This window comes from Lycorma delicatula, chromosome 8 (genome assembly GCF_047948215.1).
Source record: "Lycorma delicatula isolate Av1 chromosome 8, ASM4794821v1, whole genome shotgun sequence".
Taxonomy (NCBI): domain Eukaryota; kingdom Metazoa; phylum Arthropoda; class Insecta; order Hemiptera; family Fulgoridae; genus Lycorma; species Lycorma delicatula.
Window position 1 is genome coordinate 122,948,120 of NC_134462.1, and position 25,987 is coordinate 122,974,106.

General features: G+C 32.1%; 1 protein-coding gene and 1 pseudogene across 1 annotated transcript; both read left to right on the forward strand.

Annotated features, from left to right (window-relative positions):
* The first annotated feature begins 2,085 nt into the window (after nucleotides 1–2,085).
* LOC142329525 (lipase 3-like) lies at nucleotides 2,086–25,041 on the forward strand. The gene is made up of 8 exons (XM_075374198.1): nucleotides 2,086–2,343; nucleotides 6,532–6,718; nucleotides 7,891–8,005; nucleotides 10,213–10,462; nucleotides 16,032–16,187; nucleotides 18,755–18,839; nucleotides 23,099–23,241; nucleotides 24,889–25,041. The coding sequence occupies exons 1-8, from the start codon at nucleotides 2,092–2,094 to the stop codon at nucleotides 25,039–25,041; spliced, it is 1,341 nt and encodes a 446-aa protein (XP_075230313.1). The 5' UTR covers nucleotides 2,086–2,091.
* On the forward strand, nucleotides 3,169–3,288 carry LOC142329613 (U4 spliceosomal RNA; annotated as a pseudogene).
* Nucleotides 25,042–25,987: the final 946 nt, after the last annotated feature.

Sequence of the window (25,987 nt, forward strand, 5' to 3'; positions counted from 1 at the left end):
CGCCGTTGAATCTTGTACGGAAAAGTCGTTAAAAGCTACTGATCATTTTATCTATGATTCCTTACTTTAACAGACAGTTAATAGCTTTACAACCCTGGGTCTGCTAGTAATTTATAAATTTTAAATCGTTTTTAATAGTTTTTTCCTGTAAAGTTTATCGCCATTATTAAGATTATTTTATTTATATCTGTGTGTTTTTTACTCTTAAATTACAAAATATTTGTAATTACTTTGTTTTTAATTATATTACAAATAAACGAGAAAAAGTGTATAAAAATGTAAAATAAAACTGAAAATAATTTTAAAAAAAACAGAAAAAAATCACTCTTAAATAATGTAAAAGAAAAATCAAACGATAAAGTTAATCAATTTTTCCTTCAGCTCACATTTCAAGTGAATTTTTTACGTAAACTTTTTGCTTTCTTGATTTATAGCTGCAATAAAATAAATATAATAAAATTATTAAACTGAAGACCTACTTTTTTAACCGGTCGGTATTGATATTTTAACAAAAATATGTTAACAGTTGATAAAATTAAATAGTTTTATTGTTAAGACTCAAAATTTATTTTCTCTTCGTTTGATTTAGCCGATTGTCAGAAATGTATTTATCTACATAGAAATTATTTTAAATACTTTCTAACCGCCTTTGTGGAGGATATTATTATAAAATTAAGTAGGTTTTAATTTTATAATGATACATTGTTTACGGAATGATTTTTAATTTTTCAAAAATAAATACATTTATATGAAAATAAGTTATTAGTCGTAAGTTTTCCCTTTTATTTAAAACGATCGGTATTAAAGACATTTCTTTCTCAGAATCCAACAAAATTAATAAAAGAATAAACACTGAAATATAGAATGTTAGTTATGTACGGATGCTTTCAAATTAACCTGTGCTTGGTAAGTATTAGATGGAATGAAAATGAAAGTAAAAAAAACAGCTGATGCATTAAACAATAAGCGCTTCTGGTCGGTCAGTGATTGAAAAGAGTAGGCTTTTGATCGGTTGAAACTTATATAATAATGAAAATATGTTTCATAATAATCGTTATTATGATACAGGTTCCTGCCGTGTAATTAAAAGTTATGATACAGCCGTAGAAAAAAAAATTGAAAACATTTTATCCTCTCGTTTTTGCAAATTTAAAAAAAAAAATTAAAATGAGTAATTCAAAATTTTCCTAATTAGATTTACTCTATTTAATATTAATGAAAATCTTGCGTGGATGGCGAAGACCTGTGATACGCGCATATTGACAATGTTTGTCAACGGGCGCCCATTGCTCATAGGCTTATATATTTAAACATCAGAAGATTTAATTTTTATTGTCATTTTCTTCTTTGGTTTTAAAAATTACTATTCACAACTGAAATAGATAGCTCTTTCTTTAACCGGCAAATAATTGTCGGTCCATAACCATCACAGTTAGACAAGGATAAAATGAGAATAAATTAGTTATTACAAACTTAATAAGTAACGCATTTAAAATATTTTAAATCGTGTTTCACGCTTAGAGTAATAATAGAATAAAAATTAGTTAAAAAGAACACTTTTCTTTATTTGTTTCATTTTTTTTTTTAGAAAATTTCACTTATGAAATGAATTTGTATAAGTTAACGGAATAATGATTAAGAAATAAAATATAACTCGAATTTTTTTACGGTTATTATGAAACGCGCCATTAAAATTCAAAACTATCAACAAATACATAAAGCTACCATTATTTATAGGCTTATATAAGTACGATTAACGAACGAAATAAATAAAAATTTCAAGGTTACACAGTATATACACTTGTTTGTATGCGTCTACTTTAACTAATAACACGTTATTTTTATACTTTTTGTGATGTACAATAAACAGTGGATGAATTTTAAAAGTAATATAAGAACGGGCCTTTCTTTTTATGTTACTACAATGAAGCCACACAAATGTTTAAATAATCCCCACCGCTTAAAATACAATTCAAAACAGCTAGTAAGTAACCTTCAACACTATTGTTCTACGTATCTATTTTTCTCGAAAGTACTTAAATTATTAATAATACCATCGCGCGAATAGATATAAATTAATTAAAATTAATAATGATCGAAAAACATATTTTGTTCAAATTAAAAATTATAATAATCTTATTAACTGAAAAAAACAGTTTCTGCAATGCAACAGAAACGTTTCCGATGACAACAATTGATATGAAGACTGTAGTGAATTCTCTTGTAAGTGGAGATGCTTTTAACGTAAATAATTTATTAAATTTATCTGAAAAATACAGTAAAGATGCAGAAATAAATGATATCGATTCTGACATCTACGTTTACGGAAAATATTTAAACACGGTAAGTATTTTACTAAATAATTTAAATTAATAATCGTAATCATATGTATACATCTACTGATATATATATATTTATTACACACACACACACACACACACTAGCGATAATATGTTTATAATTGATTTACAAGAAGTACGAATTAAACTTAAATAACTAAGTTACATGAATTAACATTCAGAAAATAGTTCTGGAGGAAGATTCGGATTTAATAAGCAAAATTAGTTTTTAAATTGGAATATTGCTTTTTTAATATTTTATAAAAACATATCATTTTTATTAGTACATCTCTGTAACTTTGTCATAACTAATGATCGGGTCTTGACAGATATAAACGAGGTAGGAGTTTGATTAAGACAACACAATAAAGAAAAGCTAATCATATAGGCCACGTCCTAAGACATCACTGCATTCAAAAAGTAATAATTGAAGAGAAAAATTCGGGTGTGCGGGACGAGGAAGAAGGAGAATAGGAATGTTGGATGATTTGGAAGGGAAATAAGAATACTATAATTATAATGTCAACAGACATTTTCAATAAAGAACTTTATCATAATTATAAAAAAAAATAATGCGTTATATTTTCACAGATTAGTTTTAACACGACTGTACTACAAAACTGTATTTTTTAAAATAAAACCGAATTCTATTTACCGGTGAATCTAAAGCATTGTTTTTTTTTGAAGGGGGATGAGAAATACGAATTCATCACTATCGTTTGCGATAATAAACACTATATAGAAGAAAAGAAGAAAAGTACAAAAAACATAATATTATAATTCGCTACATTTTTATGTAACATTATGTAGGATTTTCTTAGTCGAATAGAACTTTGCGCAGTGGCGATATCGTAACCAATGAAGTTCATCTGAGGTGCGATTATTGCTAGTTGAAAACCTCTTAGTCGAATAGATTAAGAAAATCAATCATTTTCCGGTTTGAAAAAGAAGTAAAAAAAATTATATTGAAATATACGTATATTTTCGTAATAGTCTCTTCAAATTATTCGTGCAAAATTTAGATTTTTCAGAAAAATTACTTTATTTACAACATTTTTTAATAATTATTTTATTTACAAACATATCGTTATAAAAACCTCATTTTGCATGAATAATGAGAAAAGACTAGTTATTATGGAAATATAATGTATATTTCAATAAAATTTTTATATTTGTTTTTACGATTATTTTTCTGTTCTAAAGTTCCCTAAGTCACGTGATTATTATTTAGTGGTCGATCAAATTAGTAATCGCATATGTTAATCAAAATTTATAGCTTTATACGGAGCGGCGTTGGTTCCTTTTCAGTATCTGCTACAATTAAAAGTTACCCGCTTTTCTAATATTAAAGTAATTGTTTTTTTCTTTTTAATTCTGTAAGTGGTGCATGAGTTTGTTGTTGTTTTAACAACGATTTGCACCGTTTATGTCTTAAATTACTCGTAGAACTAAGCGCTATCAACTAAAACTTATACTACACTAATTCACACAGTTTACTACTACCATGACCACTAAAATAAGACAAACCAAGAAACATTGCTTCCACGACCAAGTCACTACTCGCACTGGTTTCCGATCCTGCAGTACTGGTGGTCGCCGGCGTCATACCCATTGCTATTTTGGCAAGGGAGCGCCATGCGATCTTTAGGAGGCGCCGGGCAGGCGAAGACCAGGATACCATTGCCAACGAGGAACGCACTCGCACGTTTCTCGCATGGCAAGAAACCTGGGACTTCGAGACCAGAGGACGATGGACCGCAAGGCTTATCCCTCTGGTCGGACCGTGGACGGAACGGCGGCATGGAGAAGCGGAATACTACACGACCCAGTTTATTACTGGGTCACGGGTACTTCCGCGCTTACCTCCATGTCATAGGGAAAGCGCTGTCCCCCGACTGTCTCTATTGCCCCGGTGTACGGGACGACGCCGAGCACCCCTTTTCAAATGTGCTCGGTGGGCGGCAGATCGAGGGATACTAGAGGCGGATGTCGGTGCACTGACCCCCCCACAACGTGGTTGCGATGATGCTCCGTAACCTGAGCAGCTGGGAGAGTGTAACCCGATTCGTCGGCAGGATTCTCAGGACCAAGAAGAGTTACCTGGATAATCCTGAAAATTAGGTAGCGCCTTCTCAGGCTAGTATAGCAGGACTCCGCCGGAAGTAATGTTTTAAACAGTTCCGCGTCGAGTCCTGGTAGAAAGGGGGTGGTTTGTCGGTAGTCTGCTGATGATGATTGGATAATACCATCAGTGGGGGAGCCCGACACACCATGCGTATATGCATTTCCACCTACCTACTCCCCAAAAATAAAAAAATAAAATAAAATAAATAATTGTTATTATTTTTTTAAAAAGAATTTTGGAAATCGACTTTAGATAACAAATTTAATCGGGCAAACGATTTTAGAAATCTTTTCTGGAAGTCTGGTAATGTTTCACAAGATGGCAGAGGACATCAAACATAGCGATATTTATCTCAAAAATGAATGATTCGTTTAAAGACTGCCTTATATGAAAATATTTTAATTAAATTTCTCATTTGAATATAAAATTAGTTTAGTGATAGAAGAAAAAAATAAAATGTGAAATGAGCAGTCTCAAAATTTTGTGCCTGTTTTCACGTATCATTTTTGCAATCCACTTTAATAGTTTCATCCATCTCAGCTGTTTATCAGCAGATTTAAATAACTGAGGTTTCATTTTGTTCAAAATAAAAGGCGTAACATTAAAAAAAACAAAAAAACAATTCAATAAAAACTATTATTTATGGCGGTATTAATAATTATTAAAAAATCTAAACGGCTGATAAAGTGACTGAAGCTAGTAGGACATTTGTCAAGGTTTAAAATATGTAATATGTATGTATAGTCAAATATATGTGATAAATTTTAAGTTTTTTCGTCAACGACTTTTCGAAATACGATGCAAAATCTGTTTAGAAAGAGTGTTGAATATCCAACTCCCTAAATCCGATCGACATGAAACTTTGGAATTTTAAGTAACATAACTATACTTTCATCATTCTCAAGTTGAATTTTCTATCACCACTACACAAAAAAAATTCAAAATACCAGTAGTTACCCCTCCCCTTTTTTAATTTTGTCCAAAATTTAATGTCACCAATGAACATTATTATATGTGGAAATTTGCCGAGTTATTTTCAAATAATTTAAGCCGAGATAATTTGAGATGTTGATAAAAATACAGACTAGCTGTACCTTAACTATGCTACCGCAACAGCAGTAGAAAGCTATATATTGTTGGTAAAGTAAAAATAAAAATAAATAATGTAACTTTAAAAAAAATATATTATCAGTTTTAAACCGTTTCAATAAGGCACATTTGAAAAAAAATAATTAACCTTCACTGTGATAACACACCTATTTGTTTAAAATAAACCGAATAAATTCATTTTTTGCCTTCATTTTTCTAAAAAAATAAACCTTTAAATCTGTAAACGGTAAATAAGTATGATAAGCGGTAAAAAAAGCAACGAAATTTCACTGAAAAAAGATAATACAAGTAAGTAAGATAGTCGAATAAATAGGAGAAATTATAATTTAGAGAAAACATAGTGATTTCTTTCTAAAAACGAATAACTAATTCTTAAAACACATAATAACAAATTATTTTATGTAACATTACATAATATTCAGACACACTAGAAAGGAATCTATACTCCTATTGTCATTTATGATAAATTGCGACCAAAAAAAACAATTTAATGAGAAACTGTATAATGCTTCTGGGATTCAATTTTCTGAACTTTTAATTAAATAGTAACGGTTTGGCCAAGAGCTGTACTGAAACAGATTACACAATTAATACCGGTAAATTATATAAAAGTAAGTACTTTATACAGTGTTGCGTTTAATAATATTTACATAACTATTGTTATTTAGAAAAAAAAAGTTTGATATATACGAAAAATTATTTTTCTGTAAATTTTAAACGTACAGTATACATTGTTCCATCCTCTTTGACAGAGGGGAAGCATTACTACATTTCACTTAGATGGTTCTGGGTTTGAAACACGGTCGGGACTGATATTTTTTATAAACTGGAAAAATTCATACAATAATTAAATCTAAGATTCAGACCTTAGCATTATCTAATGAATAAATAAATAAATAAATACGATTCTTTATTTTAAATATAAATGATTATCTTTTTTTATTAATAATGTTCCAGTCAGAACTAATTGTAAAACGGGGGTATACAGCTGAGGAATACAAAGTTACAACTGAAGATGGTTACATTTTATTATTAACAAGAATAATTACTGGAAAATCAGGACCACATCGTCCTGTCTTATTTTTACATGGATTGTTGTCAGCATCTGACCAATGGCTTTTACCTGGATGCAATGAGAGTTTAGGTAAACGTGTTATTATACAGTATAATAAAATCTCATATGTGTGTGTGTGTGTGTGTGTGTGTGTGTGTGTGTGTGTGTGTGTGTGTGTGTGTGTGTGTGTGTGTGTGTGTGTGTGTGTGTGTGTGTGTGTGTGTGTGTGTGTGTGTGTGTGTGTGTGTGTGTGTGTGTGTGTGTGTGTGTGTGGTGTGTGTGTGCTGATGTATATGTAACTTCTTGCGAACTCTAACAAAATCTAATGACATGAGATTTTGTATAAAAATAAACATTAAACTAACAGGGGTTTCAAAAGATATATTACTCTTAAAATGTGAGGATATATCCTTATACCTGGTAAATATTACAAAACTCCATTCATCAGATAGCAAAAAGATTAATTTTTCATGGTAGTATAAATAACCTTGACACACAATAGTATCATCCCAACAGCCTTTGTTTTATGTTGTGTCAGCGCATATATGAGTACATGTGATCAGTAAAAAGTCAATCTCTCCTAAATAATAATTAAATTCTGTAATAGGTAGAATTATGGTTTAGTGACAATTGCTGTTGAATAACTGTCAAGTTCATTTTTGTACCGGTATTGAGAATAACGGTGTGTAAGTCCACAGAAGAAGAATAAGTTTTTAGGCTTCAATGTTATTACTGGGCAAACTGGCCTTTAGGTTACCTAATAACTTGTTTCACCCGCTGAGCTACATAAACCATCAAAATGTTTGAACAAGCAGCAGTGAAGCGAGTACTATTTTCATGAACAATCCTTATATAAATTAAATAGGTGTTTGGTATGTGATCTTCTGTCACTATGTAATAGGTTTTTTTATTTTTTGATAAAATTGTAGAAGAGTAAATTATCGACTACTAATTTAGCATTTAATTGCACTGTTAGAAGAAAATAAATGAGTGTGGTGGCTTCAGCAAAATCATGGGCTACCTGTCGATGAAACAATAGCTATTTTCAAGAATTTTTATATTGTGCTTGATTTTTCGTCAAATTTTAAGCTCACTAAGATCTTCTGAACCTGTAACACAAGATTCTTCCTTTATGCATATTTAAATAGTGTTACTTTTTGGATCATTAGAATAGCCTTATTATTTATTATTATATACACTTTAGCCTATATTTTATTTTTTGAAAAAAAAAACCACAAAAATTTAAATAAACTTGTTTGTAGCATTTATACTTGCTGATAATGGATATGATGTTTGGCTTGGAGATCAACGCGGAAATGTTAATTCACAAGCGCATAATAAATATGATGTAGACAGTAAAAAATTTTGGGATTTCAGGTAATATATTAATTCACAACATTTAATCTTACAATAACCTTAATAGAAGTTAACAAGAATACTTGTATGTTTTCAAAATTTAATTAATCTATAATTCAAAAAAGTAGGTATAATGTTTTAGGTAAGACCGTGTAATATTTTACTTTTCCAGCAAATATAACTGAATTAGCATTTCTCCTTATAAAGGGAAAAATACAGTGATCATGTTAAAATATGATTATCAAGTTTTTGCAATCTTTGTGTTTTGAGTTCAAATTAATTCAAGACCAAAAACATATGTATATATGTCTGTCGCACTGCTTTTGGCCTTATATCTCAGAATTGACCGAGCTGTATTTCTTCAAATTTTGGTTAAATATTTACAGATATGAAGCACTGACTATATTTTTTTTTTTTCAAAATTAACTAAAGAAGTGAGGGGATATCGTGAAAAAACCAATTTTGAATTTTATAAAGTAACACAAATTCTTATTTTTTCCGCCAACCACCTAGACTCGGTCCCGCCGCGAAAGCACACTCGGTTCTAGGGGTTCCATTGCCTCTAACTGTCCGGGTGACCATGCCAGAGTCGGCTGTGCCGTCCCCGGCATGGGGTACCACCCAGTCGGCCGGGATTACGTCCTCTCAATCACCTGCCTCAAATCAGGGGTCCCCAAGGGGGACCCCTAACCGGTTCTAGGTCTTTATTTGCCTGCCTCAAATCAGAAGTCCCCCAAACAAAGGACCTCCGATCGGTCTTTACGGTTTCCCTTCCTACTCACCCCAGGAGTCCCCGTTCACTCATCGGATTGCAACACCTCAGCATCGCACTCATCATGAACGGGGCTATCCAGACACACCCTACACTACCCCCCTACGTACCACCCTCTTCCTCTTCAACTTCCTCCATCGCTTTCTTTTTCAAAATGTTGCCCACCATCCTACCAATTAGGTTCCTGTTTCTAGGGCTATGTAACATTGCCTCTATCACATTATCCAGTGTAATGGCACCAACAGTAGCCAGCACTTCCCTCCTACCCTTCTCCCATCTAAAATAGTTAAACACCGTGTGTTCAACCGCATCGCATTGCCCACAATATCTATACTCCAGCGACCTGCTCCTCTTTCTATCACAGAGCAACTTATTGAAGCAGCCATGGCCAATCAAGAATTGCGTCAATTCATAGTTGACTTCATCATGTTTCTTGACCAGGCGTGGCATAATCTGCGGCATTTGCCTCCTCGTCCAGTTACCCACCTGACTCCTGGACCACCTCTGCTGCCGCTTATCCAACATTTCCCCTTTTGTCTGACTCTTCGATTGCCCTTCTCTTCTTTCACCATTTCTTCCGCTACAAGATCCCACGGCGACATCCCAGCTTATTACCAATGCCACCTCGGTGGAGACTGTACGATACGCCCTAGTTACCCCAATAGCCAAGGGCCTCTGAAGACTTAACAATTGGTTCCAGGCCTTCTTCTTCTTCAAGGCTCGTTTCCATGCCGGAATCGCATACATGACAATGAACCGAGCCACCGATGCCAACAGCCTCCTTTTCGCCAAACTCGGTCATTAGCCTGCACACTGCAGCCACTGTTCATTTACTTTCCTGTACATCCTCGACCACATGAGGCTAAAAACATCTCTTATTATCGAGCCAAGCTCCAAGGAACTTTCCACAATCTCCACACCTCCTACTACTAAACTTATTGGAGCCAACCGTCTCCTTCCTGCCATAACCACAACTTGAGTCTTCTCTAAGGCCAAATGAAAACCTCCTCATCCAACCAGGAATGTACCATCCTCATGACTACATTGCCCTTCCTCACCAATTCATCCTTTGTTTTATCCGATATAACCAGGGACAAATTGTAAAAATAAATTAGATATTTAATGCAAAAATAAAACTAAAGGTTTTTTGAATATTAAATTACCTCTAAAATTTGAACTTTTACTGTATTTAAGAGAAAAACTTTTAATAGCTATTTCAAAACAGTAATTTTTCTTTAATTCTATTCACTTAAAATCAATATGGCAGAAAAAATATCCCAAAAAGATTAAGCCAACTGTATGAAATACAGTATCAATAATGTATTGACATATTAGTATAATAATATTTTACTATTATAAAGTATTAGTATAAATAAATATTTTTTAGCTAATTTATGCTATTAGAATAGATTTTACTGAATATAAAAAATAATCAACATTTGTTATTATGTTACAGCTTCCATGAATTTGGAGTGTATGATTTACCAGCATTTATTGAAAAAATACTTGCTATAACAGAAGCATCACAACTTTCATACATTGGACATAGTTTGGGTGCATGTGAATTTCTAATAATGGGTTCTGAGAGACCAGAATATCTAGAAAAAGTAAAAGTTTCTATACTTCTGGCTCCATTTTTTAATCCACCAAGAATAAGTCAATCGCTTATTTTAAACACAATTAATTTGTTTTCACCTATCATTATGGTATGGTATAACTTCTTATTAATATACTTATATTAATACTACTTACAATTTCTTATATCTATAGTAATTACTTTAATATGTGATGCCTCCAACAGGATAACTTTCTACTGCCTGAAAGCAAAATTTCAGGGTGTTTTTTAATGACAAGTCCTCTCAGGATGATAAAATTTTTTTTTGATTGCTACAAAATTAAACCACACAGTTTTGCTTTTACCCACCTCCTTAAAATCCTAGCTTATCATCATTACTACACATTTGTTATGATTATATATATACACACACACACACACACACACACACACATACACGAGTACTACTGTCTACAATATAATATCATCTCTTAGGTCACTTCCAAAAAGTCAGAACAAGTTTTCAAGATACAAAAGTGGTTGTCAGATTATTGTTTGGCAGCTATAAGTTCCAAATATGAATCACGTAGATTGGTGTTAGAAAATTAAAGATGTTAACTTTTCATAATGTTGTTTAATTAATAAGGTGTAATCTGTGGAATAGAGAATAGATTTATTCTTAAAAAAATAACAATATCCACCTCTATTAATCAGACTCAGAACTGTTTTTTGTAAATTCGAAGACAATATGTTGTTCCGTTTACAAGAAGGGGTCTTATTATGTAATAAATTACGGAACGACCTGAAAAATCTTCCAAAGAAAAGAAAAAAGATTTTCTTTTATAGAACAATATTACCCTGTCAATTAATTATTTTTTAAATAGTAGTTATTAACAATTTCTTTTAAAATTTGTTTTCTGTTCAACGTGTACATATGAGTAAATAATGTGCTTTAATTTTCAAAAAGGTCTTCTGAACTGTGAATTATTTTGCAGCTCTTTTTTATATTTAACATCTTTATGTATTTATCTTAACATTAGTTGATGCATTTATATTTTAAATAATCTACATGGATTTTAGTCGACTTATTTTTTTTATTTTATAATTAATCTTACTCATTCCTGTTGTGATGTATGTAATGTATTATGATGTACTGATCAAGAATAAAAATTTTTGTCTTCTTATTTGTATAGGAATCTGATTTTTAATTAACTAATTAAGATCAATGAAAATAATGTCTTGCCTCTTGCTACAAAACGAACTCCGGATATTTGTTACATCAGTCAATTGTTCTACTAACAACTGTATTATTGAGGCAACAATTATACAAAAATAATTTGTTGGTAAACTAAAATCATTACAGATCATCTGTAATAATAGCCAATGCAGAGCCCATATTCAAATCCAAATAATGGCTCATGCTTGCCTCCAAGATATCAAAGTAACAGGAGGGTTTGTAACATTTTTATAGAGTGTACATGTTATATTTTTATAATCAGCTTTTTACAAAAACTTTCATGTTACCAATGTCTTTTAGTCGTTAATTCCATCAACCAAGATCAATTACTGAAATTTAAATTAGCTTACTTATTCATTCTAAAGCAAAATTATTTCAAAATTATAAAAAGTTTATTTAACCAAGTTTAAGTTTATTTAACAAATACAATAATAGATGAGGATAAAATTAACCTTAAAACAAAAAGATATAAATATATATATATACCAATATAAATTGGAAAAGAAGATTATGTTCACAAACTATTTACAAAGATTTGAAATCTAACCTAAACGATCATTTAGATTATTAATTAATCATCACTGCAGAAATTTGTTTCACACTGCTGTTTTTTAGTCAATTAATATTTATTATTATTATTTCTTTTTTCATTTATCTATTCACTTTTTATTCTTACTTTTTTCACAATATCTATTGATGATATTGTTTAATAATCAAAATAACTGAAATGATAAATCTTAAATAAACTTTTTTATGAATGGTTTTTTAGCATAATGTTATTTTCCAATACATGTTTAGCATAAATCTGTGTTTGTGTATACATATATATATACAATTATGAGCTACTTTAATGGCTTTCAGAAATAGCATTTTTAGCAATATTCTCTCATAACATTATAATTCTACAACATTAGGAATACCAAAGAATTAGGAATTTAGCAGGATATGAAGAAAGAGAAAATATGTAGATAAACTCTATTTCAGATTAGATAATTAGCCTGTTATCATGCACCACTACCATATGAAGAAAAAGTAAGAAATCGTACCAGTAGTATAGAAAGCCCAAGTTTAACCACCATGTTGACCTTTGATGCCGGACAAAAATTTGGCTCTTGAATGTGTGTGGTCATGTTTTCCAGGATGGACATGTGTTTCCAGTTAAATTTACACACTGAAAGAGTGGATTTACTGCAAAACATATAGTAAAACACAGGTTTGAGATTACCCATAGAAAAATTACAACCAAAAATACAACAAAATTACTCCAAAATTACAACATAGAACCAACAAAGAAATTGGCAGTTGAACCTGAGGGTATTTTTTCTATATATTAAAGAACGATAAAAAAAATAACTAGCTGAGTTTTGAATCAGTTCACTACTGAATGCTGTTGAATGATGTCCTACACTCAGCTACACCAGCTTCATGATATATTGATTGAAAATTATCTTACATAAGTTGCATGTTTCTTATATATATATATACTGTGTGTGTTAACAGCTATACATTATGATCACTACAAAAGTGCACTTTTTTATTATTATTATAATGTTACAGTAACTTTACAGTCGGTTCAGAAATAAAATTGAATAATAAGTAAATAAGCTAAATTTTGAATGAACATTAAGAAGCTACAAACCTAGTGGTTTATAACTTAAAAGTTAACAACGAAAAGATGTGAAATTGAAGAGGAGTTTGTAAATCTGGATTAAAAAACAACTTAATTGAATCGATATATCAAATCAAGGATATTGTTTCTCATTAATCTTGAAAAATCGTTGATAGAGTTATCCGATAAATTGACTGCTATTTAATTTGAATCCCGATCCAAACGATTTTGATATCGTTGACCGATCAGTCAGATCTCTTGCCTAACGGTTCGTTATTTAATATCATTATGTATGAAGTTATTACTTATATACCAAGGTATGTTTACATTTTTCACAGTGTTTTTGTCTGATAACGTTCAAGTATGTCAATATTGGAATTGCTTGCTGTACCCCATAATTCAAGTCCAAATTGGTTTCAAGATGGATTTATAAATCAATAAAGTAAGGCGCTGGTCAAGATGAAAACCTAAATATTTACGTTCTTGAGAACTTGGAATTGGAATATTAAAAATAGAAACAGTCGGGCAGTTTTCCTTTCGAAGGGTGAATGTGACGTGCTTCGACTTTGTTCATTTATCTTTATTTTCCAACATGTAAACCACAATTCAAGGAGAGTGATATAATCTTGAATATAATGAGATGCAGTAGCTGGATTTTCATGGACAGTAAGAATTGCAGTATTGTCAGCAGATACGGTTGTATCTGTCGTAATTGGCAAATCAGCAGTAAACAGAACATATAAGATGGGTCCAAGAACACTTCCTTGTGGTACCCCTGATTTTATTAGGAACAAATCCGTTAAAACATCTTTATGTTTAACTTGGAAATATCTATGTTCTAGGTAAGATTTTAGCACTACATAGAAAACAATCGATAACACCTTTTTTTAATTTATAGAGCAATCCTACATGCCAAACTTTGTCAAAAGCTTGACTTACTCGAGGAAAACCACAGAAAGTATTTTTTGTGGTCTAGGGCATGATTTATAACAATTCTGTTTGCTTGCTCCACAGTAGCATGTTTTTCCCTAAATCCAAATTGATGATTTGGAATTTGATCGTTTACGAACTACTTCATTTTTAAAAAAAAAGGCTTTTCAAACACTTTAAAGAGCACTGGAAGTAGACTGATGGGCCTATAAGATTTAACATCTGTTGGTTCTTTATCCGGTTTCTGTATAAGAATTATTTGTGAAATTTTCCACGGACCAGGAAAATGACCGATTCGAATAACAGCATTAAAAATTAGAGTGACAAAACGTATCGCTTGTCGAGGTGATGCTTGAAGAACCTGACCGGTGATTAAATCATATCCCGGTGCCTTTGTTGGATGTAATTCGTTGTTAATCACTGAAGAAACCTGTTGGATTGTAAAGCGTTTAATCGGTAAGAACATTTGAAAAGGAGAAATCAAATATTCGGAAATTTTCCTGAATTCATTTGCATCTGATTCAATGTTATCGGGCTGAACAAGTCGGAAAAATGTTCAGCAAATAAGTTCGTCTTCCTTGAAAACTTCCCGCCTATGTTCTGTTATTTTTAGGGAGAGGAGGAATAGATTGCTAGGATCTCTTGAACGTCTTAGTAGCTTTCCATAAATTATATTCAGCAGACTGCCTATCTTCAATATAACATTGAACTGAAGTGTTTTTAAAAGTTTAAATTAATCTTTTTAATTCTTGAGAAGCCCTGTTAAATCTTCCCTTATCACCAGGGTAACGAGTTCTCTCTCATACGCGTCGTAGTATCTGACGTTCTTCTGTCTTTTCTATGATGAAGACCGGATATGTATTTTGAGCTGTGGCAACAGAATCCAAATTGGGAGTGGAGCCCCACGCCGCTGACCGAATCAATTTGGTCGATTCGTGTACTGCATTATCCACATCGGCCGATGATTTTAAAGGCACGTACAACCTTGAATTTTCCTCCAAAAATCTTGAAAACGTCATTTACCGGTCAATTTATTAAACAGAGTGGGAGATCGAACAGTTAGCTTAACGTCAAAAGATAACGTAAGCACAACAGGCGTGAGGGTGATGAAGAAAGACTGATTTCATTTCAAGATTCAGCATAAAAAATACATTCAAATTCACCTACTTTTATCTTAATTCCAAATTATTATTATTTTTTTTTTTTGTCGGCCTGTGTTATTATTTAACATGTAAATTGATTTTTTATGTTGATATTTTATATTGTAAAATTGTTTTAACACATACTACTTACTAGTAACAGTATGAAATAATAAGGATAGAAAATTTATTAAACATGAAAAATAACAAGTCAGTATAAAAAATATATTGCCATTACATAACAAATAAATATTTCATTGTATAATGAAAGAAAATGATGCAGAAATATATATAATTAACACTAACATCAAAGAAAAAGTAGATTGAAAACGACAGTTGAGAATGGTAATAATAAGGAATAAAGGGTCCTGATTAAAATTATAAGCGCACACATAACAATTACATTATTTCACAGTACTCAGAACATCTTAAGAGATAATATCCTGAAAATTGAAGGGTATGAAGTAAAATGTCAACAGGTAGACACTAACAAGTCGACCTGCATACATTCCCAAAATTAAACAATTATGGACAAAATTTTACACCGTACTATTGACATTTATTAACCATAACGGGTAGTGACATTTAATATAAGTAAAATGAAGCAAGCGATGAATGAAGGTGATAAAAGAGGGTGAAAACTATGAAAATTGTCACTTCCATTAGATCTATGGGAGAAAGTTGAATATTTATTTAATCTAAAAATGTTTATCCGTATTCAAGATAAATATTCTTACAATAAATTAGGATTCTTTTATTTTAAATTTATTATTACAGTTATATATACCCATTATTTTTATTATAGAATCCACTGGTTCGAGCAACAAAATATTCAATTTTCCCACGGACAAAAGCATTACAAACAGCCATACAAAGATTTTGTAGTCCTGAAGTTGCTATTGATATCTGTTTAACAATAGTAGGGGATGTTGTTGGAGATAATAGAAAAAACTTAGATAGGGTAAGTACATAATTAATATAAATAAGAGAAAAGTGTAATGATCTTTACAAATCTTCCTATACGATTATGATCAAATTAGATAAAATATAACCGCACTCCAGGTACTTGGAAAATTTTGGAAACTTAGAAATTACTTTATACTCTATTTTAACAATTATACAGCAGATATACTTCAAGAACCGTTATATTGTACTTCTGCTAAATATAAATTACAATTATTTCTTTGAACATACTATGGCTGTAACATAACTACATTTATAATGCAGGTACAATACCCTGAATATTAAACACTAATTCTTTTATCAGCACGCTCAAGCAAATCTTCAGTTAAATTACAAACCCAGTTTCAGACACAGATAAACAAGCACCTAACTATATAATTAATCATTCTATCTTATCATAAACTATCTTAATTAAAAGATATATCAAGCATCTAATTTGATTATTATGAAAAGTAATTGCATATCAGAATATATGTTACTTTCTCGGTGAATACAGGTGCAATAGCTATATTAAAGGAGAAGGTACATTGATTGTGTTAAAAAAGGGGATTTTTTGCAAATCTTTACATTTTAGAGTCCAACTAATTCATCTAGACCAAAATAAGCATACATATGTATGTATGTTTGCATGTATATGTGCAAATGTGTATGCACAAGTGAATATACCTGCTTTTGGCCTTATGTCTCAGGATGACTAAACCAATTTTCTTAAATTTGGCAAGTATTTCTATATATGGAAGGCATTGAACATATTAATTTAAAATAAAAATCGTTCAGACAGTGGGTGATATCGCGATAAAGCCAATCAGAATTTTCTTCAGAGGTACTACAAAAAACTTTGGCAAACTTGTTACCTGCATTGCATATATAAGTACACTAATTCAATTTTTTTCCAATCATCCCTCATCTTTAAAAATTAAATGATTTTTTTTGTTCTATCACCCTTCAAATTTTTTAGTATATATATTTTTTGTTGTTGATATTTTATACATCATATATTGTGCTACCAGAAAATATCTACAATTTTCCAAAATTGTTTTCAAATGAAATTAAATGAAACCGTATTCTAATAGGACAGTTGAATTTATTTTGAACAATACTATATAACACTAGTCACATTAGACCAAGAAATACATGACTGCGCCAGATGGGATTCTTCACTCGAATGAATGTATAAAACTGACTCGCAGGCCAGCACTAATAGAAACTAGAGCACATCACTAGCTGGCTCAAACTAGGAACAGAATAGTTGGGTTTAATTAACCACACATCTCAGGAGTGGTCAACCTCAGATTGTACAAGATTACACTTCATTTACATTCACACATACGAGTATCATACTCACTCATCCTCTGAAGTAATACCTCATGGTGGTTCCAGAGGCTAAAGAAAAAAGAAAAAGAGAGAGAGAGCCTCTATAATCGTACCCTGGACCCAAAATAAGTAATTTCTTTTCATTACTATCATAAAAGACTTTATTTTGACAATATCTTTAAACAATTTTTTTGTTTTAATTTATTATTTTTGTTATTATAGATCACTTCTTTAACAAAATTGTTTACTAAATTGTCCCTACAGAGTAACAGAGGAACCAAAATCAAAACTTTTATTTGATATTTGAATTTTTTATGCTTGTATCTTATTTTGATAATCATTATAATCAATACAAAAGGCATATTGATATAGGAGACCGTAAAATTTTTCATATTTAAATGTTTATAATGAAAATAAAAGTAAGCCTTTCAATTAATGAATTGCAAAAGTTTTCTGGTGAAGCCAGAAAGGTTTTGCAATGAAAAAGCTGTGCAAAAGCTTAAGTCAGTTGACTGACTTAAAGTTTAAAATCATGCTTAAAGCTTAAAGTCATAAAATACTTATAATGTGTGTGTGTAGAGTTGTAAATAATAACAGGTTAGATTTGAAATAATTACTGCACGGTTTAATATGCAAATATTTTATTTTTAATTTGGAAATTACTTTATAATGATTTATTTATTTATTGTACATGTTTTTATTGAACAGCACATTATTTACACTTTAATGCATAAACAATGCCGTAAAAGTCCTTCCGTGATTAAAAATAAAATTAGAAAAATTTGTATAATTTAATGTTCACAATTTACATTGTGAGGAATCATATTCATTATTTACAAATAATTTACTACTGTTACATATAATTTTATACATTTGAAATAATGTAGTCTAAATATATAAACATTTTAATAATGAATAACCAATCCAGTGAAGTTGACATTTTAATATCAATAGAAATTTGATGTGCTTGTGTTCATTCAGATACTAATATAAAAACTTAATGAATATAAGATTTTATGAATATAAAATCTTTGATAAAATATGAAAAAAAATATTCAGTTTCTGATCAAAAGTGAGGGACTAGTTACACTGCTGCAAGACTGTATCAGTTTAGTTTATAGAGACAGCATTCTTCATTTAGTAACTACGATGTAAATATTTTTTGGTAATAGCAAAATAAAAATTTTGTGATAAAATAAAATTTCACACAACTTGAAATAAAAAATTACTTAAAATTATGATTTTTTTCAGAAACTGGTTCCGTTTTATCTTAGTTCTGTACCAGCAGGTGGTTCACTAAAAACAACAGAACATATGGTACAGTCATTTAAATCAGGTAAAATATCATTAAATTCATTTGAAGAGTATAAAAAACCTGATAACACTTTAAATTTATCATGAATGATTCACGCCAAAATTAATGGAACTATTATTTCAAAGGCCTTTCACAACTAATTATCAGCACCTTCTTCAATGTAATTTTAAAAGAACTGTTTCCATTGCAGATGCATTGAAATTTCTAAATGATTATAAAAAATTTTAAAAAGTTTTAAATGAGTAACTACATAATAAAATTTATGTGTATTTTGCTTCTTTGTTAAATATGCTGTTATTGATAAATTTACACCTGTAAATTTTGTATTGATCAAGTGTGTTAGAATTTTTATTTCAATATAGTATATTTAAATGCTGGTATGGTACGTGTGGTTAATGTCTTTGTACATGTTTGTATGAGATAATTTGTAAAAGTAGATTTATTGTTTGTGTTCTTTGTATGTATGGATGAATATTTCCAGTTTTCTAATATGTATATATGTATATATATATATATTAGTAGAAACTCCAGTCAAAAGTTACTGAAAATTATCTTCAAAATGGCTTTGGAAAAATAATTCAATTAATCTGAAAGTGAGTTGTATATCATAATAGAACATCATTATATATTAAAGTTCCAATTAAGATTAAAAAAATTGAAAGTGGTTGACATTAATTGATACCAAACTGTGTGTAACATAATTGACTGTGAAAAAATAATATAAAATTAATGCTTGAGATTGAAGTTGTGGATAACAGGAATATTGGTAACTATTATTTTGTCATTCTTAAAGACTCCTAAGAACTATGTTCTTTGCAAATATTGTTGCCTATGTCTCAGATAAGCTTCTAATTTAATAATTTTCTACAAGTCATTTTTTGACATTTATGAAAATTAGAGTCTCTTGAATTCTTTCTTTCCTTTATGAACATTACACTGTTATCATAATAAGTACAGAGCGATTCAAAAAATACTTCACATTTGAAAGCATATAAAAGTTTATTGAGAAAATTTGGATATTCAGTTATGATCTCATTTCATAGAACAACACATCAAGGTTTTCACCCGACAATAACTTATAACTTTTGTTTGATATGACTTTCATTTGTAATTCAACATACATCCCACCTGAAGTTGATTTCATTCCAAACTGTAGCCAGCAAGTCAGGCGTTACCTCTGCAGCTGCAGTGTTAATGTGAAATCTCAACTCAGCAGGCAAAGGTGGGTACTTAAACCTAATCTTTAATGAAACTCCACAAGAAATCGCTTCCCGAACCTGCCAGAGGATCGAAAAGATATTGGCCTCAAGATTTTAAGAACGGAGACACGATGTAACACAAAGGAATCGTCCTTAGTTAGCCGACATCTCGATTCCCCCCCGAGGGGAGAAGATCCCGCCTCGTAGTGTGTCCGGTCGCTACACCACCCCCTTCGTTCAGTTAGCCGACAGTGGCACTGCTACAACACACTACCCAGCTGTGTAGCCTAAACTCTACAGCAACTAAGGTTGACCGACAGCCACTGATCGTTGTCAGCCCCGACGACGAGAAGGTAGGAACGCTGCACTTGTAGAAACAAATCGCTACCGGTAGCAGTATACCTCGCGGTAGGCAGTCTCTGTTATAATCGGAGTCAAACCAATAGATATCTTGGTTGATGAGCGTAAGGAACGCTACATTTCCAAGGTAAATAACCTATTGACGTCAGAACGAAAGCAGGAGATTGAAGACCGGGCCCTTGCGCCTTGGCAGGTCAGGTTTGACAAATCCCTCACAGGTCGCTACACGCATGGTAAATTTCCTATATCTGATTTAGGTGCGATTGGATGGGTCTCTCCTAATCGGTATATTACAGTTTCTCTCCGGGTACGGTGCCTTTCGGGCGAGTTTACCTAGGTTTCGTTTGGTGGATTCGAGTCAATGCTCGGATTGTGGAACTGATGATACATTGGACCACATCCCGTACGTCTGTCCCGGATACGAGATCAAACGTTAACGAGCTGTTAGGGAACTTGAGAGAATACATTCCTTTCTGGATCTCTGTATTAACTGGATGATCCGAGAGGAGTGGTCCATATTGGCTGGTTTTCTTCGCGCTCTTGCGGTGTGGTAGGTCTGCAGAGCGAGTTTAATCGAGGTACTCGATCGTGGTAGGATCCCGGGAGGCGGTCCTTTGCTTAGGCATTGGATTGGCTGGACGTAGGCGCATTGGCATTGTGCCACGGTTTTATTTGTATTGTTTGTGATTCGATTTGGGGCTTCCGCTGGTGGGATTGGCCTCGCCGCCGGGGTATGTTAACCTGTGCGACCGGGGGCGTGGCTTCCCTCCGCCGGTAGCGGTCGTGATCGTGACTTAGTAATGCCATGCAAGACACCATGATGGGACCATGAGGTGGTGCGGAGTGTGTCCCCGGCTCCTGCGCGGACCGTAATGAGGTTGCGTTATCCTTGTTAGGTGATTTAAATTGGTCGACTTAATTGGGTGTAGGTCTGAACTTATATGTTGCGTAAAACATAACTTTTATTGGTATGAGTGTAGCATTGATTTAACTTTAAAATCGTTCGTTTTCTGAGGCATTCACAGTTACGAACGGTGTTGTTAAATATTTACTAGGCGCGAGGATCGCGCTTCACGGGTTTCGGTCAGTTAGTTTGAGGGAATCATATTAGGTTGGATGTGAAGATATCCGTTTGAGGCCTACGTGAAGGCAAAATTTGAACCCTCGGCAAATGTATGCCGAGGCATTTACATTGGTGACATCCTGACCGATGGCTGGCTGATGACTGTGGAATGTAATCAGTTAGAGGGTCTAAAGACGACCTCCGGCAAACCCCCTCAGGTCTTGGAATGGGGGGGGGGTGGTAACCGGTAACGTCACAAGGTGGGTGTCTTCGCCCTACGGGGTTGGGATGTCTTTGACGATATAAATTTAATCATTGATAGTCATATATGTTTTACCAGTTGTCGGGGTGCGCCTACCGATTTCAGTGATATACGACAAGTGGGCGGTGGGACATGCAAGCGACCTGTGTATGACACCACGCTTATTGCGCTTATGCTTTTAGGTTAGCTCTAGGTGCTAGTTAGGACACTGATGACTGAAATGTTTCGAGGCTCAGTAGCCGTTTGTGGCACAGACATTCGGTCTTATGCTTTAGAACGACCGAATAGGATGGTGACGGGAGAAATGCCAAGCAATCCAATTACTCTTTCGTTCTTCCAGCAGGACAAATTTTTGGATAGATTTGAGAATCTAAGAGCCCTTGCTTTCCGCCATCTTCTGATCGCTACTGATAAAACTACTAAACCGCTTTCATATTCCTTCCGCCAACTAAACTAGAAAAGGGAACAAACAAGAAACATTCCGTACACATGCGGAGTAAAAAAATCTATCTTCCTCCAGCACGTCAGGGTTGGCACTGTGGGAGCGACAGTGCTCTCTTTTCCTTGCAATCTTGCAAGGATGCGCACAACAGCCAAACACCACGCCGCTGGAACTGTGAAGCGCACAGTTCCATACAAAGATTTTTGTATCTTCTTCATAAATTGACGGTTGGCTATTGACATTAAGCTTAAGGATTATAAATTATACAAGAACAAAGAATGATATAAAGAAAAAAAGACTCATTATGTTAATGTTATCGATAATATCAAGCGGAGATTGGAGGTACTGCAGTTCTACAGTTCCTATACCCAAGCTGCCACTGCATATTATATATATCTATATATATATATATATATATATATATGTAGTTATATATATACATACATACAAACTATCTAATCTATCTATCTATATATATATATATATATATATATATATATATATATATATATATAGAGAGAGAGAGAGAGAGAGAGAGAGAGAGAGAGTTTAAAAATTTTATGGAAAAAGAATCCCAAAAAAAACTCACAACAGAAAAAAATGCTTTCAGTTGATATTCAATGATAATTTTTTATTTAGTAGGAAATGATTGGTCAGGTTAAAATGCCAACTATTACAATGAAACAGCATAAAAATAGAGTGTTTAAATCAATGAAATGTATGAAGTTTTAATCAGAATTGTCAAGAGAATATTAGAGTATAACTAGAGTTTTTTTTTAATGACCCAAACTTATAGCTGATTCAGTTGTGCAGAAAATGTTCAAGAAAGATTTTATTTCTTATCGTTGGTAGTGCATCACATTGGAGTAACTTTTATCTTAGATATTTAAACAAGTGAAAATTTATGTAACTAAAAATAAATATTTTACAATGAAATATTATGTTTCTTTTCAGGAAAAACTCGTCATTTCAGTTATAATTTGGTAGAAAACTTGAGAAGATATGGGCAAATAACACCACCAAATTACAATATCAAAAATATTAAAACACCAATAGCATTGGTTTATGGAAATAATGATGGATTTTTAAAGACCAAGGTATTAAATTTTTCTAAATTTTTTCTTTCTTTAGATATATTTTTCTTAAGGTTGAGCTTATGAGGAAGGAAATTAGTGAGAATATAAATTGAAAAAATTGCAAGATGTTTCTGACCCAAATGTGTAAGACAATATTATCAGCTGAAGATTTAAATTAATTTTCGTTACCAATTCAGTAATAATCCCGATCATACCTTAAGTATAACATTAAAAAATATCCCTTTTTATTGTTAATCTCTAAGACTAAATAATTATTCATACATACACAAAACTCAAATAATTTCAACGTTTAATACATTCTCTTTTAATAAGGGCACCAACACATTCGGTCGCCCTAGAGCATACGACCGAATGTCTGTGCCACAGATGGCTACTGAGTCTCGAAACAGTTTATCGACCAGTGTCCTAAATAGCTCCTAGAGCTAACCTAATTGCGTGAGCGGACAAAGCGCGGTGCCATACACCACCGGCTTACGTGTTCCAATCGCTCACTTTTCAAATATTTACTAAAATGGGTATGACTTTACGGATAAAATATTTCATCCGTTAGGGCCTGTTGTACAGCCAATTAACAGGAAAGAAATATTTCTGAATCGCTACAAAAGTAGCTCCCCTAGCAGTCGCTCCTCAGGTCCCATCAGCCTCAGTATTGAAAAATGTAGCAGGCTTAGACCTACAACTACATTAATTATAATGGAAAATAAGGGATCAAGGTTAAAGAAAAGGGATGAAAGATAAGAAAGAAATTTAAGAAATAGAGCACTCTTATTGCAATATAAAAAAAGACCGTTAATTGATTTACGAATAACAGTCGAGTGAACTAATCGGGTACAAAGAAGAGGAAGTGCATTGAATCTCTTTATTATTCGATTGAATATTTTGACGAAATATCCTCAAAGTTCACTGTTAAAAAGAATAATCATTATTATACGGTCTGATTCAAGATGACAACATAGAGTCTAAAGAAATAAAATAATTTAATTCCAACAATAAACAAGATCTTTTCACGTGGCCAAACATGAAAATGTTGTACATGTTTCGAATCAAAAAACTTAGCAGGACATGGTTTTTACATTTTAGTATTTCTTTTCTTGGCTTAATGTTCACTGGAGTTAAAAAAATACTTATTTACTTTTAATTAATGTCTGTACTCATTATGTGTTGATGAATACTAAAATTAACTAAAGATGAACAGATTTTTCATTAATTTTTTAAAAAATGTTAGCATATTTAATTTAACCTATATAAAATAAAATTTTTCTGAAAGAGAATCGTACAAACGGGCATGAAATTGAACACAGATGAATATAATATAGAAATCAAAACGCTAAATTCTTGTTCAGTCTCACTTCATGCTACGGTAAGATAGAACCTGTTCAAATCTTGAAAATTTGGTGATTAATTTTCAGAAAAAAAATAATAAAACCAATCAATTTAGATATCTTTTTACTCTTTTATTATCATGCAATAGATAAATTAGTATGGTACATCATACATATAAATATATATATATATATATATATATATATATATATATATATATATTAACTTATGATTTTGTTAGGAGAAACCGATTGTAAATCTTCGTTCTACAACAAAAAAATTAGCTATAGAATTTTATTTTAAAAAGAATGGTTTTATTTTCAGTCCATACAAAGATATGCCAAAGAATTAAAAAATGTCGTAATGAACTATTGGGTTGAAGATCCGTTTTTCAATCATTTTGATGGTATTTTTGGAAAAAATGCAGCAGAATTAGTTCATAAGAAACTACTAAAACTTCTAAATAATTATAATTAACTTACATACTTTTAAATGAAAATCAATAAAAATGTATTAAAACACAATTATAAAAATATGAAATAATCAATAAGAAATATTTATTTATTATTTACCACTTTGTAATAAAAATATATCTGATCCTGATAAAGACTCCTCACCTATGATAAATACCTCTCTCTCTTTTTTCCTGTTTAGCCTCCGGTAACTACCGTTTAGATAATTCTTCAGAGGATGAATGAGGATGATATGTATGAGTATAAATGAAGTGTAGTCTTGTACATTCTCAGTTTGACCATTCCTGAGATGTGTGGTTAATTGAAACCCAACCATCAAAGTACACCGGTATCCACGATCTAGTATTCAAATCCGTGTAAAAATAACTGGCTTTACTAGGACTTGAACGCTGTAACTTTCGACTTCCAAATCAGCTGATTTGGGAAGACGCGTTAACCACTAGACCAACCCGGTGGGTTCCACTCCCTTAGCCTGTCCACACTCACACAGCGGCTCCCTGAGATATAAAAGTGAAAATTGTTATACATAAGTCGCGCGCAATAGTACCTAACGCCATCTTGTAACCTCCCAACCCGCTCGCCATTTAATTTTTTCTTAAGTTATTATACTGTATGTGTGTATGGGTGCGTGTAAATAAGTATAAAACCTACGCATGCGCAACACCATACTTCTACTGTGTTTTAATTGTGTTAATATGTAAAAAGTAAGATATAAGGAAATCGTAAACGTGTGTTATCTTCAACTCCCAGAGGAAAGGGAGGATGATGTTGTCAACAGAGACAAGCGATGAGAGGCTGCGGGGTTAAATATGCAGGAAATGGGGCTGTGTTGTCACAATCAACCAATAAAGAGACTTACGGTTCCATGAGGAATAAGATTTAATATTAGGGGTTTGGTTAGCTGGCATTTCTCCCACCACCACCTCATTCGGTCGCCCTAGAGCATAGAC

Excerpts from the sequence above, each read along its gene's own strand:
- LOC142329525 (XM_075374198.1), top strand. The coding sequence starts at position 2,092 with ATGATCGAAAAACATATTTTGTTCAAATTAAAAATTATAATAATCTTA. Across the intron at positions 6,719-7,890 it reads TGGATGCAATGAGAGTTTAG|CATTTATACTTGCTGATAAT; the intron begins GTAAACGTGTTA and ends ACTTGTTTGTAG. Across the intron at positions 18,840-23,098 it reads GGTACAGTCATTTAAATCAG|GAAAAACTCGTCATTTCAGT; the intron begins GTAAAATATCAT and ends GTTTCTTTTCAG.